This window comes from Oncorhynchus clarkii, chromosome 6 (assembly GCF_045791955.1).
Source record: "Oncorhynchus clarkii lewisi isolate Uvic-CL-2024 chromosome 6, UVic_Ocla_1.0, whole genome shotgun sequence".
Classification (NCBI taxonomy): Eukaryota; Metazoa; Chordata; class Actinopteri; order Salmoniformes; family Salmonidae; genus Oncorhynchus; species Oncorhynchus clarkii.
In genome coordinates, this window is record NC_092152.1 from 11,073,039 (window position 1) to 11,090,175 (window position 17,137).

The following is a 17,137-nucleotide window of genomic DNA, read 5'->3' on the forward strand; positions in this document are numbered from 1 at the left end:
GAATCGTTTGAGCTGAAAAATGAAAGATATCTGCACGCTAGAACAAGACTTCAACCGACAAAAACAAAGCTTTCCAACCCCGTCTCATTCTATCCACGACCCCATTCCACGTAGCCCGAGTGCCAGTCTGTGTGTGCTACCATGCCAACACCTTGTCACTCATTGTCATGCAAATTGGCTTGACAAGGACAGCAATGATGTTGACAAGAGCACAAACAGATCTGGGACCCAGGCTACATATCACAGGCGGCCAATGAATTGTTCCAAAAAGGTGCTTCTTTGTACAAAGTGTATGGTATAAAACACATCAAACAGAGAGATAGCTGAGTACATCCGAAATGCGACTATATTCCTTAAAAAGTGCACAACTTTTTTCTTTTTTTTAACCAGAGCCCATAAGATAGTACACCATCTAGGGAAGAGGGTGCCATTCAGGACACAGCCACTGATTGGATGACAAAGCTGGCACTGCAGTGTCATGTTGGACTGTTCATCCTGGCACTGCAGTGTCGTGTTGGACCGTTCATCCTGGTGCTGCAGTGTCATGTTGGACCGTTCATCCTGGTGCTGCAGTGTCATGTTGGACCGTTCATCCTGGTGCTGCAGTGTCGTGTTGGACCGTTCATCCTGGCACTGCAGTGTCGTGTTGGACCGTTCATCCTGGTGCTGCAGTGTCATGTTGGACCGTTCATCCTGGTGCTGCAGTGTCATGTTGGACCGTTCATCCTGGCACTGCAGTGTCATGTTGGACCGTTCATCCTGGTGCTGCAGTGTCATGTTGGACCGTTCATCCTGGCGCTGCAGTGTCGTGTTGGACCGTTCATCCTGGCACTGCAGTGTCATGTTGGACCGTTCATCCTGGCACTGCAGTGTCATGTTGGACCGTTCATCCTGGCACTGCAGTGTCATGTTGGACCGTTCATCCTGGTGCTGCAGTGTCATGTTGGACCGTTCATCCTGGTGCTGCAGTGTCGTGTTGGACCGTTCATCTATATCTGCAGACTATCTGGGATGTTGTTGGGTACTGAGGACCTCCAAATCAATTCATCCCTGAGGACAATGTTGTTTCAGTCCCGAATGGCTCCATAATCCCTATATAGTGCACTAGTATGGGTCCTGGTTAAACGTAGGGACGCCATTTGGGACTGAGAAGCTCCAGAATGGCGCAGCGGTCTAAGGCACTGCATCTCAGTGCTAGAGGCGTCAATACAGACCCTGGTTTGATTCCAGGCTGTATCATAACCGGCCGTGATTGTGAGTCCCCATAAGGAGGCGCGCATTTGGCCCAGCGATGTCCGGGATAGTGTTTGGCCAGGGTAGGTCGTCATTGTAAACTGACTTGCCTAGTTAAATTACTATGCGATGTAGCCAATGTGAGATTTGGGACAGAATATTTCAATAACTGCATCCCCTTCAGCATGGTGTGTGTGTGTCTCCGCATGAACTGTTACCGTTAAAGAGCCTTGGGATGTTGATCCATTGCATATTCAGCCATTATTGACCGTTGAATACTATCGTGCAAGTAGTTTGCCTCGTTGTTGATACTGAGGTGAGAGTGTGTATACAAATAATTAGATTTTGCGCAATAATGACTAGATGACTAAAGTTTAATTACAACTAACAGAAGAATGATTGTGAATAAAAGGGAACAATTAGCGTGTATCATCATTACCGCCATTAGTAAAATGTAGATTAAGAGGTTGCTTGTATTTCTGTGAGCTCATCTGCGGCTCATTTAAAATAGAATAATAAACCAACGCTAAAATCACTCACAGAATTTGCATAATAAATGTGTCCCAAAACTATTCTGAGTCCTCATGAAAAAAATAAAACCTCACAGCTCCTTCCCTTTGCCTCAAAACACCTCACATCTTCTCTCTTAGTCAATACCATTATCTATCGCTATCTGCTTTTTCTATTCTTTTCTCCTTTTACTTTCCCTAAGCTCCCATGTCCCACTCCTCCCCTTCCCACCCCTCTCCTTCCCTCTCCTCAAATCCAGAGAAATTGATTTTAACCTGACCTTTGAAAGAACACCGAAAGACCACCATCACTATGTTTTATTCTCTCTTCTCCTCTTCACATCAATCCTCTCTCTCTTCTTCTATCCACATCACTCCTCTCTCTCTTCTTCTATCCACATCACTCCTCTCTCTCTTCTTCTATCCACATCACTCCTCTCTCTCTTCTTCTATCCACATCACTCCTCTCTCTCTTCTTCTATCCACATCACTCCTCTCTCTCTTCTTCTATCCACATCACTCCTCTCTCTCTTCTCCTCTTCACATCAATCCTCTCTCTCTTCTCCTCTTCACATCACTCCTCTCTCTCTTCTTCTATCCACATCACTCCTCTCTCTCTTCTTCTATCCACATCACTCCTCTCTCTCTTCTTCTATCCACATCACTCCTCTCTCTCTTCTCCTCTTCACATCACTCCTCTCTCTCTTCTTCTATCCACATCACTCCTCTCTCTCTTCTTCTATCCACATCACTCCTCTCTCTCTTCTTCTATCCACATCACTCCTCTCTCTCTTCTCCTCTTCACATCACTCCTCTCTCTCTTCTTCTATCTCACTCCTCTCTCTCTTCTTCTATCCACATCACCTCTCTCTCTTCTCCTCTTCATCAATCCACATCACTCCTCTCTCTCTTCTATCCACATCACTCCTCTCTCTCTTCTTCTACATCAATCCTCTCTCTCTTCTTCTATCCACATCACTCCTCTCTCTCTTCTTCTATCCACATCACTCCTCTCTCTCTTCTTCTATCCACATCACTCCTCTCTCTCTTCTCCTCTTCACATCACTCCTCTCTCTCTTCTTCTATCCACATCACTCCTCTCTCCAACCCCGTTCACTTTTCTTTCATTCTCTTCTCTTAACCCAGTGGTTTCCAAAATAGGGGCCATGACCCCACGTGGGGTCGCCTGATATGAAAATGGGGTCATGGGGGAATTTCCAAAATCTGAAAATATATATACAAAAATATTTACTGGTCCCATGTTTCATGAGCTGAAATAAAAGATCCCAGAGTCAAGTCAATTCACACAAAAGCTTATTTATCTCAAATTTTGTGAACAAATTTGGTTACATCCCTGTTAGTATTTCTCCTTTGCCAAGATAATTCATCCACCTGGCATATCAAGAAACTGATTAAACAGAATGATCATTACACAGGTGCACCTTGTGCTGGGGACAATAAAGGGCCACTCTAAAATGTGCAGTTTTGTCACAAAACACAATGCCACAGATGTCTCAAGTTTTGAGTGAGCGTGCTATTGGCACAGTGCTGTTGCCAGAGAATTGTATGTTAATTTCTACACCATAATCCGCCTCCAATGTTGTTTTAGAGTATTTGGCAGCATGTCCAAACAGCCTCCCGCCATCTCAGGACCTCCACATCTGTCTTTTTCACCTGTGGGATTGTCTGGGGGGGGGGCTCCCTTGTGGTTGGGCCTATTCCCTCCCATGGCTGTACCCCTGCCCAGTCATGTGAAATTCATACATTTGGGCCTAATGAATGTATTTAAATTCATTGATTTCCTTCTGTGAACTGTAACTCAGTAAAATATTTGAAATGGTTGCATGTGGCGTTTATATTTTTGTTCAATCTATATATATATATATATATATATACAGTACCTCATCCCCATATTGTTTTTATTTACTTTTTTTGCTATTTTGCACATCAGTATTTCTACTTGAACATCATCATCTGCACATCTATCCCTCCAGTGTTAATTTGCTAAATTGTAATTACTTTGCTACTATGGCCTATTTATTTCCTTACCTCCTTACTCAACACACTGTATATAGATTTTTCTATTGTGTTATTGATTGTACTTTTGTTTATCCCACGTGAACTTTGTGTTGTTGTTTTTTGTCGCACTGCTTTGCTTTATCTTGGCCAGGTCGCAGTTGCAACTGGCTTACCTGGTTAAATAAAGGTGAAAAAATATATATATATATATAATAACCTTAAAAATCTAAATGAAATTTATTCAAATCTAAAAAAACTAAATTCAACCAGAGAGCACCCTTAGATCATGGGATAAGAACGTACTTGATGGTTGCACTTGAATCATTCCCATGGTGAATGGCTAGGCCTGCTACGTTATGAAACCACACACATAGTGCAGAGACTTTGATAATACCGGCCACAATTAATAAGGTGAAAACTATGTCTAAGGAGACGGAGGCACAGAAACTCAAATCAATGCCTTCGTCAGATAACACTGTTAAACTAATAATTTATGCTATTGCTAGCAATCAAGAGGAAACTGACTGAACGACTCAAAAACTCCCTAGCTTATGGTCTCCAAATGGGCGTTAGATGTGAGGGCCGAGATGCCCAAGCATTGACTTTTGTTCTCTATACATGTCTATTCAATAAGGACATATTTTTCTGTCTCACGATTCCCGAGCATGAAACGGCACGTTATGTTCAGTGTGCTGCGTGGCTATATTGACAAAAACTGATTACATGGGATCAAATGGTGGGCTGTTGCACAGGTTAGTTATGAATGTGTCTCACTCTGCCATATGGACGCATTGTATGATAGATACACTGAGAGTATCTGGCGGCAAAAGAGCTGTGCACAGAAATCAGAGATATACTGCAGCAGGTAACTTTCATTGTAAACCACATCCACTGTGCGCACGCCTGTTCGTAAAACTATGTGGAGATATGGGATCAGAGTATGACAATCTTCTATTTTATACAGAGGCTTGGTGATTATCGAGGGGGAGTGTTGGAAAGATTTTTCACTTTAAGAGAGGAACTATTGTCATTTACAATGGATGTAAAAAATATATACTTTATTGACTTCCCGTGTCATGAAAAGAAAATGTGTCTCCTTCAGTGGCGACCCATCATTCAGGGGACCCATCATTCAGGGGACGCATCATTCAGGGGACCCGTAATTAAGGGGACCCTTCATTCAGTGGCGACCCATCGTTCAGTGGCGACCCATCGTTCAGTGGCGACCCATCATTCAGTGGCGACCCATCGTTCAGTGGCGACCCATCGTTCAGTGGCGATCCATCGTTCAGTGGCGACCCATGATTCAGTGGTGAATCATCATTCAGTTGACCTATCGTTCAGTGGCGACCCATCGTTCAGCGGCGACCCATCGTTCAGTGGCGACCCATCATTCAGGGGACCCATCGTTCAGTGGCGACCCATCATTCAGGGGACCCATCGTTCAGTGGCGACCCATGATTCAGTGGTGAATCATCATTCAGTTGACCCATCGTTCAGTGGCGACCCATCGTTCAGTGGCGACCCATCGTTCAGTGGCGACCCATTGTTCAGTGCTGACCCATCGTTTAGTGGCGACCCATCATTCAGGGGACCCATCGTTCAGTGGCGACCCATGATTCAGTGGTGAATCATCATTCAGTTGACCTATCGTTCAGTGGCGACCCATCGTTCAGTGGCGACCCATCGTTCAGTGGCGACCCATCATTCAGGGGACCCATCGTTCAGTGGCGACCCATCATTCAGGGGACCCATCGTTCAGTGGCGACCCATGATTCAGTGGTGAATCATCATTCAGTTGACCCATCGTTCAGTGCTGACCCATCGTTCAGTGGCGACCCATCATTCAGTGGCGACCCATCGTTCAGTGGCGACCCATCGTTCAGTGGCGACCCATCGTTCAGTGGCGACCCATCGTTCAGTGCTGACCCATCGTTCAGTGGTGACCCATCATTCAGGGGACCCATCATTCAGGGGACCCATCATTCAGGGGACCCATCGTTAAGTGGCGACCTATCATTCAGGGGACCCATCGTTCAGTGGCGACCCATCATTCAGGGGACCCATCGTTCAGTGGCGACCCATCATTCAGGGGACCCATCATTCAGGGGACCCATCGTTCAGTGGCGACCCATCATTCAGGGGACCCATCATTGAGCCCCACTTTTATTTTGCCATAAATATGTATCACATATAAGTTTCCAAACAATGTAAACATAAAACTATTTGATTTAATAAAACTGCATACAAACATGGTCTCTTTTTTTGCTTTCTTGAGTAAGGTAGCTCCAAAATGCAGGTGTTTCTCCACCTAGCTCTGTGCTTTCTGTGGTGGTGGGGCAGCCAGCAGAAAATACGGGGTTGGTAATGTTCTCTATTTGCACCATGATTGGCTCAGTGTTCCGTCACTCATGGGGACACTACATCACACCAAAATCTATGGGGAGAGCACTAAAATTCAGCCCCTTGGTTGCTGCCATACATTTACATTAGAAGTGCCCATCCAAGAAGGCTCAAGGTCATTGGCCACAGATACAATTACGTCATATCACATTATATCTACCGTAGATTTGATTGGATTGATCATGTCAACATCATACTTCCAAAATCTTAGCTAGCAATCTTGACAAGCAGTCATCATCATCAATCAAGTCGACAATCTACTGGCAAATCCATTTCAATCTTTGTCAAAGGAAGATATATTATAGATAAAACGTATCGGTGCTCATCGGCCATTGGACATAAACATTAGAAATGTCAAATTCAACAATGAGTGGTTTGAAAGAAATCAGTGGCTAACTGCAAGCGTTGCAAAGCAATCACTAGCCTGATACTCAGTGGAGATGGTGTGTGGTCTGGGTTTAAGGGTCTCTTTTCCAAGCTTAAAAGGATAAACATTCACATGCAACACCATGGGCTAGAAAAGGTTGAATACATTGGTCATGCTTTCAATCCAGCATGACTTCAAGCCGTGTTCAAAACAACTGGAAACTCTGAACTGGGAAATCTCAGACTTGAGTGAGTTCATGACAACTGGGAACTCTGAAAAAACGAGCTCCGACTGGGAGAATACGCTTTGAATGGTCATCCAACTCGGAATTTCAAGTCGGAACTAGGGCCTCTTTCTAGAGCGATGACCTGAAGATCACTGACATGTCATGATTCAACCTTGTTTTTTTCAGTTCCCAGTTGTCTTGAAAGGACCATAAATCCAGAGAATGACAGACTTTGATGATAAAATGTGATGACAAAATTTGCCCACAAGAAGGACCGCCGTGCCAACTTCCTGTTCAAGTGAGCACAGAACAAGAAGGTGAGTTCAATAATGTATTGGATGCTGAAGTATAATGTGGCTAAGAATGTAATACTAAGTGTATGTTGTGTAGCAAGCTGTTAGTAGCCTATGTGCCTCACCCTAATAATTTGGTCCCTTTCTCCCTCATAACTTAGCTTACTGTTCTGACTTGGGGGTGCATATGTAGCCTATAACCTGTGTTAGAGAAATGTAATCATTGAATATTGTAAGAGCTTTCATTATCTGCTTATATTGTTAGAACCGACCCTGGATATGAGAAGCAGGTACGGAGAGTTGTACATTTAATATAGCAGAGACATGGAACAGGACAGGAACAGCATCAGAACTGGGTAACAAAACGACAGACGACAATTAATGCTGAAGCGAAGAACAGAGCTGGGGAACAGATAGATATAGGGGAGGAAATAACACAAGTGATTTAGTCCAGGTGAGTGCAATGGATCGCTGATGCGCGTGACGAGGGAAACAGATGTGCGTAATGATGGTGGCAGGAGTGAATAATTCTGGGCAGCCTGGCGCGGAGGGAGAGTGGGAGCAGGCATGACATATGTGGCCCCTATATTTATCCTACAGTTCTGACTTGGTGTACAGGGAGAATACTGTAAGAATGGCCCATGTTCTGAATTATTTCTCTGTAAATTTCAAAAGTACTGAACCAATAGTTATATTGACTATGTCCGTCTTAGCTCGGTCATTAAGGTCTTAATCAAAATTATGGATTGCCTCTTATACGCTCATTGTTCCCTTATGCCATAGTTTGTACATCTCAACTGTCAATAGAAACGTCATTTGTTTAGGCAAGTCAGCCAAATCAGCTATCTTTTTTTTAAAAGGCAGTAAATTAGGCTTAATGAAGTGCTTTGCTGCCAGACAAGGCTCCGCTAATAGCCAGGTGTAGCAGTGGTAAGGATTCACTCCATGGTGCTGAAAAGAAAGCTCTGCTGTTGGGGCAGCTTTATGTAGACCCTAACAGTTTGTGGGCACCGTTTGTCATCGTTATAGTGCAATTAATGTATAGTGTTGTGTTGTGTAGTGGCTTTGCTGGCATGCATCTAAACATATACCTGTATATATTTTTTGCACCAAGATTTACATGCTAAAATCACCACTGGTGTCTTTGCCTATGTAACAGACATATTTGGGAAACTGAAGGAACTGAACACAAGCATGCAGGGGAAGTACAAAAACATTCTACAGATGAGGGATCGAATAAGTGGATTCAGAGGAAATAATTCTTATTGGAGAAAGTCTTTCAAAATCAAACATGCACATTCCCTCGGCTGTGCATGTTTCTAACAGGAAACAGCATCAGTAAATGTCTGTCACGTGTGATGACTGCTCACCTCCGACACTTGGAAGAGCACTTTGGTACCTACTTCCCAATCCATTTGACTGTGATCCTGTCTCAGTTGACATGCAGGTAAATTACCGAATTCTGCAGACAACACATTCACGGGTCACTGAGGAGTTTTGGTTCCCGATTCAACGGAAATACCCTGCCGTCTCCTTTTGAGCATTAAAAGTCATGGTACCCTTCGCCAGCTCATATCTGTGTGTAGCTGAATTCAGTTCTCTCGTCTGCATTACAACCAAATATTGATCCAGGTTGGATGTGACAGCAGAGATGAGGTGCGCACTGTGGACCATGCCCCCCTGACTTCGAGAAGCCACGCCCCCCTGACTTCGAGAAGCCACGCCCCCCCCGACTTCGAGAAGCCACACCCCCTGACATAGAGAAGCCACGCCCCCCTGACTTCGAGAAGCCACGTCCCCTGACATCGAGAAGCCACGTCCCCTGACATCGAGAAGCCACGCCCCCCTGACTTCGAGAAGCCACGTCCCCTGACATCGAGAAGCCACGTCCCCTGACATCGAGAAGCCACGCCCCCTGACTTCCAGAAGCTCCGACACGACATGCATCCAGCACACCCATCTCATTAGTGGTGGTGAGATAAGAGACATTATGTCAGACTTATTTACAATTGACTGTCATAGCCCCACATTAAAAGTACAGTATGTGATGGTGAGTTGAGAAGACAATCAGAAATACCGTTAGAATGTTTTTGACTGCCATAGCCCCAAATAAAAAAGTTAACATTGGCTGTTAATTACATCCTTTTTTCACATGGTTGGAGTCGCAAGAATTTTCAGATATCAAAATGGGGTCATGGGACAAAAAAGTTTGTTTAACCCATGTCTTAACCCCATCCCTCCTCCTATCACGATAGAGGGACACACACCAGGTGATAATTAAGCAATAAGGCCCGAGGGGGTGTGGTGTATGGCCAATATACCACGGCTAAGGGCTGTTCTTAGGCACGACGTATCGCGGAGTGCCTGAACACAGCCCTTAGCCATTGTATATTTGCCATATACCACAAACCCAGAGGTGCCTTATCGCTATTATAAACTGGTTACCAATGTAATTAGAGCAGTAAAAATAAATGTTTTATCATACCCGTGGTATACGGTCTGATATACCACGGATGTCAGCCAATCAGCATTCAGGGCTCGAACCACACAGTTTATAATAATACAATATACAACGGGTGGGTCTAATCCTGAATGCTGATTGGTTAAAACCAGGTGATAATAATACAATACATCACGAAGGAAAAACAAAAACAAAAGGATACAAACAAAAAGGAAGTCACCCTGCTGGACGAAGGATCCATAGACGAACCACATGGAATTGTAGAAGGTGGTGGAGGAGACAGCACCCATGGGCAGGCGCGGCGGGTTCAGCCAGTTGAGTAGGTAGACCAGGATGCCCACCAGCAGCACGGTGCCCGCAATGCACGCCCACAGCGACAGGTCAAAAGGCGCTAGGCAGGCGAACATGTCCACGGTACGCTCGGCCTTCCTGAGCAGCACACCCACCGAGTAGTCCATGTAGCGTGTGGTGAAGTCCACCGCACTCTCCCGTTCTGGCGTGATGGTGAGAGCCGAGAGACCCACGTCTGCCCGCTGGAACACAAACACACAGAGACACGTGCGCAAGCATACACATAGATATGCACACACGCACACAAATACACACACACACACCAGATTCATTAATGGAAAGATTCAAGGTGTATAGAAGTCAAGAAAATGACGGAGATTCTGTGAACACACACATCAGGAATGTGTTGTATTTGCTGGTATGGCTGAGTAATGGAACATCACTTTGTGTTAATCCAAGTCATGCACACATCAATAGAATCATATCTAATTTCTGCCATGGCTTCTCTGCTCCTGCTGACGATCACAGTCATTCTCTACTTGTTGTTGTCAAAACAACACTCCAAACTCACTATCTGATTAACACTGACTCTCTTCTCAAACTAAATAGAAAGGAAAATACCATGTTAGTAAGCCTAAATATTGCTATATAAAAATGTAGGGACTGCCATTTTCTGCGTCTGAGTCTATATTTAAGCGAAGCAGCGTTTATGGAGATGAATATGTCTGTGGTCTGTGAGTCATAGTGTGAGCATTGGAGGGGTTCAAGAAATAGTTCAAGAAATTGTTTCTAGGAGGATGAGGGCAGTTGCTAGGCCAGTAAGGCCAGTAAACCAATCAGGGAGTCTGAATTAGAATACACAAGTTGGTCCACTGAGAACAGTGTTGTTTTAATCTGCCACACAACGTACGTGTGTGTGTGTGTGTGTTTATGCAGGCCAGGTTCAGCTATAAACCCACTTAGGCTGAGCTAATATCCTCCCACATGTTGTGTCTTACCATTAGAAGACACTGTACGCAAATACCATTTTCGTGCATCCAAAATGGCACCTATTTATCTATATAGCCAGTTTTGACAGGGCCAAAAGCAGTGCGCTACATAGGGAACAGGGTGCTATTTGGGATGTAACCTATGTCTACGATTGAGGTTAGTCTGGCCTAGGGGTGCAAAGGTGGACGGCAAGGCACTGGAGTGACGGACCACCCTTGCTGTCTCTGCCTGGCCGGCTCTCCTCTCTCCACTGGGATTCTCTGCCTCTGACCTTATTATGGGGGCTGAGTCACTGGCTTGCTAGTGCTCTCCAATGCTGTCCCTAGGAGGGGTGCATCATGTCTTGCCAGGCTTTTTTTTATCTATACTCGACTTGAGTGGGTTGAGTCACTGACATTATCTTCCTGTCCGGTCTAGCTCCCCCTCGGGCTCGTGTGGTGGGGAAGATCTTCGTGGGCTATACTCTGCCTTGTCTCAGGATAGTAAGTTGATAATTTGTTGATTTCCCTCCGGTGGTGTGGGACTTGTGCTTTAGCAAAGTAGGTGGGGTTTTATCCTGCCTGATTGGCCCTGTCCGGGGGTATCGTCGGACGGGGCCACGGCGTCCACCGACCCCCCCATCTCAGTCCTCAATATCTATGCTGCAATAGTCTATGTGCCGGGGGGCTATGTTCAGTCTGTCCTATCTGGTGTAATTTTCCTCTCTTATCTGGTGTCCTGTTTGACCTTAAGTATGCTCCCTCTAATTCTCCCATCTCTCTCTCCCCTCCCGGAGGAACTGAGCCTTAGGACCATGTCTCAGGACTACCTGGCCTGACGACTCCTGGCTGTCCCCGTCCCCAGTCCACCTGGTCATGCTGCTGATCCAAGCTCTACTTTCCTGCGGCTATGGAACCCTGACCTGTTCACCGGACGTGCTACCTTGTCCTGGACCTGCTGCTCTCTCTTAGTCAATTGAAATAAATTAATTATGCTCTAATCTATGAATTTCACATGATTGGGAATACAGATCAGAAACCCGTAGATCAGAAAACCAGTCAGGCGACACATCTCCTTCGCATAGAGTTGATTAGGACTGTGGCCCGTGGAATGTTGTCCCACTCCTCTTCAATGGCTGTGTGGAGTTGCTGGATATTGGTAGGAACTGAAACACGCTGTCGTACACTTCAATCCAAAGCATCCCTAACGTGCTCAATGGGTGACATGTCTGGTGAATATGTAGGCCATGGAAAAACTGGGACATTTTCAGCTTCCAGGAATTGTGTACTGATCCTTGCGACATGAGGCCACGCCTCAGGATATCGTCACGGTATCTCTGTGCATTCAAATTGCCATTGATAAAATGTAATTGTGTTCGTTGTCCATAGCTTATTCCTGCCCATACCATAACCCCACTACCACCAGGGGGCACTCTGCGCACAATGTTGACATTACAAACCGCTAGCCCACACTGCGCCATACACATGGTTGTGAGGCCGGTTGGATGTACTGCCAAATTCTCTAAAACAACAATGAACATTCAATTTTCTGTCAACAGCTCAGGGGGACTTGACTGCAGTCAGCATGCCAATTGCACACTCCCGCAAAACATGAGACATCTGTGGAATTGTGTTGTGTGACAAAACTGCACATTTTAGAGTGGCCTTTTATTGTCCCCAGCAAAAGTTGCACCTGTTTAATGATCATGCTGTTTAAATCAGCTGTCAGGTAGATTGATTATCTTGCTCACTAACAGGGATGTAATCAAACTTGTAACCAACATTTGAGAGAAATATGCTTTTTGTGTGTATGGAACATTTCTGGGACCTTTTATTTCAGCTCATGAAACATGGGACAAACACTTTACATGTTGCTTTTATATTGTTGTTCAGTGTATAAATGGCTTTATAAAGAAATGTGACTGACTGAGAATAGAGCACTGGGCAGTAGGTAGCCTACCTGGTTAGATTTGGGTATGTTATTTTAGGCAAAAAATTGAAAAAAAGGGGTGGATCCTTATTAATGAAGGATTTGTACACCTTGAGACAATTGAGACATGGATTGTGTATCTGTGCCATTCAGATGGTGAACGGGCAAGACAAAAGGTTTAAGTGCCTATGAACAGTGGTATTGGTGTAGGTGCCAGGCAGGCGCACCGGTTTGTACAGTATAGAAATTCAACGCTACTGGGTTTTTCACGCTCAACAGTTTCCCCGTGTGTATCAAGAATAATCCACCACCCAAAGGACATCCAGCCAACTTGACACAACCATGGGAAGCATTGGAGTCAACATGGGCCAGCATCCCTGTGGAACACCTTGTAGAGTCCATGCCCTGACGAATTGAGGCTGTTCTGAAGGCAAAAGGGGGTGCAACTCAATATTACGAAGGTGTTCCTAATGTTTTGTACACTCAGTCTACATTCAAGATGTCAGACAATCTATTGAATACCTCAGTCCAGAATCGTTTGAAGACCGGACAATTCCAGAACAGATGCATTAGTGTATCGACCTCACCGTAGCCATGCCAACACAAGTCTGAAAGGCTTTGATCTGTCTTTTTCAGCCTGTGTGGTGTGATGTATGCCCTGTGTGAGATCTTCATTTGATTAATCTTATATCTTACGCAATTGAATATTGACGTTGTATTTTCTATATTGCGTCACATTGTGATAGATACACCCCATGTCCAGCTCGGAATGTAACTCAGTGGAGGTGTTACTATTTAAGGAGAAGCCAACCAGCTTGTATAGGGAGGAAACCGTTATTTTCCCAATAGCAACATCCCTCAGTTTGTTGTCTAAAGAACTTTTAGATCCCACATCAACACCCTTTGAGGGATTAAACATGATAATTGATTTGAATTGTAAATGGCAATGAAATGCTTTTATTATTATTTTATTATTCTCTGACATCAGCTCTTGGAATGGTATGATATCTCTGTGTCTTACGACCTGCCCCACTCAACTGATGTCTTGGCGTTGCCAGGTACCATTAGCCAGTGTCTTTCCACCTGCGGTAAACAAGGGGTTGTTCCATATTGAACAGAAAGGGAGGGATGCTCCATTGACAGATAACGTTTTGTGAAGTATCTTTGCCACTTCACAATAGAACTACAGCAGTGGATGATCTATCTTGCAGTGGGAACTTGGGGTCATACCATAGTGATAATAAGGAGATGTTCTGTCACTATTTCTTCCTCTAGCCACTGCCAGGTGCTTGCTATTCCCCTGTTTTTATAGCCCCACGCCAGTGGGTATCTCGCATTATATGACAAGTAGTACAAATACACATCGGCAACACCTAATCCCTCGGATGCCGTTTTTCATAGCGCCCTTCGTTTTATCACAGGAAACAGTTTTTATTACTCCTCACTGTATTCTTTACCAAAAGGTTGGCTGGACCTCTTTGAAGTCACGTAGATCACATCATTACACTCTTTTTGTTTACAAAGCCCTGCTCCACAAAGATTTAACACGACAGGGCTGGTTCACAGGGCTGGAGACTCATTTGGTGTCTAGAGAGTTGGGTAAATCAGCCTTTGAGTTCCTTGCACCTTTAGTGTGGAATGAGCTACAATAAACATTAAAATTGGAGGAATTGGTGGTCTCTGAGCATTTCAGACGGTTGCTAGGAGACCTTTTTTACTTTTTATCATTGTGTTTTGCTTTTTGTGTATAGTTGTGTATAATAACATATATTTTATATGAATCTGTAGTTTAATGGGTTTTGTTGTATTTTGATGTGTATTGTGATGCTATACAGGGCTCATCTGGAAAAGAGACCTTGGTCTCAGCATTGACTCCCTGTCTATATAAAGAGACCTTGGTCTCAGCATTGACTCCCTGTCTAAATAAAGAGACCTTGGTCTCAGCATTGACTCCCTGTCTAAATAAAGAGGCCTTGGTCTCAGCATTGACTCCCTGTCTAAATAAAGAGACCTTGGTCTCAGCATTGACTCCCTGTCTATATAAAGAGACCTTGGTCTCAGCATTGACTCCCTGTCTAAATAAAGAGACCTTGGTCTCAGCATTGACTCCCTGTCTAAATAAAGAGGCCTTGGTCTCAGCATTGACTCCCTGTCTAAATAAAGAGACCTTGGTCTCAGCATTGACTCCCTGTCTATATAAAGAGACCTTGGTCTCAGCATTGACTCCCTGTCTAAATAAAGAGACCTTGGTCTCAGCATTGACTCCCTGTCTATATAAAGAGACCTTGGTCTCAGCATTGACTCCCTGTCTATATAAAGAGACCTTGGTCTCAGCATTGACTCCCTGTCTATATAAAGAGACCTTGGTCTCAGCATTGACTCCCTGTCTAAATAAAGAGACCTTGGCCTCAGCATTGACTCCCTGTCTAAATAAAGAGACCTTGGCCTCAGCATTGACTCCCTGTCTATATAAAGAGACCTTGGCCTCAGCATTGACTCCCTGTCTATATAAAGAGACCTTGGTCTCAGCATTGACTCCCTGTCTATATAAAGAGACCTTGGTCTCAGCATTGACTCCCTGTCTATATAAAGAGACCTTGGTCTCAGCATTGACTCCCTGTCTAAATAAAGAGACCTTGGCCTCAGCATTGACTCCCTGTCTAAATAAAGAGACCTTGGCCTCAGCATTGACTCCCTGTCTATATAAAGAGACCTTGGCCTCAGCATTGACTCCCTGTCTATATAAAGAGACCTTGGTCTCAGCATTGACTCCCTGTCTAAATAAAGAGGCCTTGGTCTCAGCATTGACTCCCTGTCTATATAAAGAGACCTTGGTCTCAGCATTGACTCCCTGTCTATATAAAGAGACCTTGGTCTCAGCATTGACTCCCTGTCTAAATAAAGAGACCTTGGTCTCAGCATTGACTCCCTGTCTATATAAAGAGACCTTGGTCTCAGCATTGACTCCCTGTCTATATAAAGAGACCTTGGCCTCAGCATTGACTCCCTGTCTAAATAAAGAGGCCTTGGTCTCAGCATTGACTCCCTGTCTATATAAAGAGGACTTGGTCTCAGCATTGACTCCCTGTCTAAATAAAGAGGCCTTGGTCTCAGCATTGACTCCCTGTCTAAATAAAGAGGCCTTGGTCTCAGCATTGACTCTCTGTCTAAATAAAGAGGCCATGGTCTCAGCATTGACTCTCTGTCTAAATAAAGAGAGCTTGGTGCCAGTTTGTCTTGTTTTGTCAAGTCAACCAGGATGTTACTCCTGCTTTTTCCTATTCTGTTTTTTGCTAGTCCTCCCAGTTTTGACCCTTGCCTGCCTTGACTCTGTACCCGTCTGCCTGACCATACTGCCTGCCCTGACCTCGAGCCTGCCTGCCTGACCATACTGCCTGCCCTGACCTCGAGCCCGCCTGCCACTCTGTACCTCCTGGACTCTGACCTTGTTATGATCTTTTACCTGTCCACGACCATTCTCTTGCCTGCCCCTTGGATACTAATAAATATCAGAGACTTGAACCATCTGCCTCCCGTGTCTGCATCTGGGTCTCGCCCTGTGCCTTTATACCCTGTCCAAATAAAGGTTAAATTAAATAAATTCAACCCACCCTTACCTCTTGGTATGGATCTTTTTTTGTGGTTAATTCTTGGTTTCTTTTCTTTCTACAAGCTTGAAAATAAACCATGTACAGTATCTCTTTAAACCAGTGCTGAGGGAACTGAAGTGGTATAGCTGACACAAGGAACGCTAGTCTAACGAGTATGTTCTTCTTTATCACCTCTGCTCTACCCCAAAGTGATAAAAGTAGAACTGTCCATCTCTTAATGTCATCCCGATTAGTTTTATCCCGGTCCGTTTAGATCAGATATCTTATTAACTGGTGACTTGATAATTATCTAGAAACATTTGTCAAATTCTATGCGGGTTTTACAGCTGAGAGGACCCTAATGGCCAATATGATTTACGTATCCAGAACAGGTACCTCCAATGCCATTCTATCACTCTCCTTAAGAGTGAGCAGAGAGTTATTTTTAAAATAAATAATCTCTCTCTGGTATTGGTAGGACATTCAGACTGATAAAGTCCTGAAGAGTACTCTCTAAAAGGAGAGTTCATTTGATTTTTATCACATGCTATCGACCCATTTACAATCCTCCACAGCTGGAATTGTTTGTTTATTTTCCAACTATTTAAGTTTAAATGCAATTTTTTTGCCCGCTTTGTCACCTGACTTGAAATATCTCCTACGTAATAGGAAACAAGGCAAATGTATTCCCATCATGGAAGGCATTTTTAAGTATGTTTTTTGTTTTGGTCCAACATACATTGAGTCCAAAGTCTTAAATTCCACTATAAAACTGTTTTTCTTTCGTAACATATGTTTTTCCTTTTATCTGCAGTGTAACTATTGAGCCAACCTCTGCAGGTTTGCT

The 17,137-nt window shown here is 44.3% G+C and overlaps 1 protein-coding gene across 1 annotated transcript in view; it reads right to left on the reverse strand.

The window, feature by feature from the left end:
* The window catches only part of LOC139411904 (glutamate receptor ionotropic, delta-2-like), a 275,808-nt gene that overhangs the window by 114,045 nt on the left and 144,626 nt on the right, over window positions 1–17,137 (reverse strand). Inside the window, exon 9 of the mRNA XM_071158656.1 lies at window positions 9,732–10,044. Within this exon, the coding sequence (XP_071014757.1) occupies window positions 9,732–10,044 (313 nt within the window). The remainder of the gene's footprint in view (window positions 1–9,731; window positions 10,045–17,137) is intronic.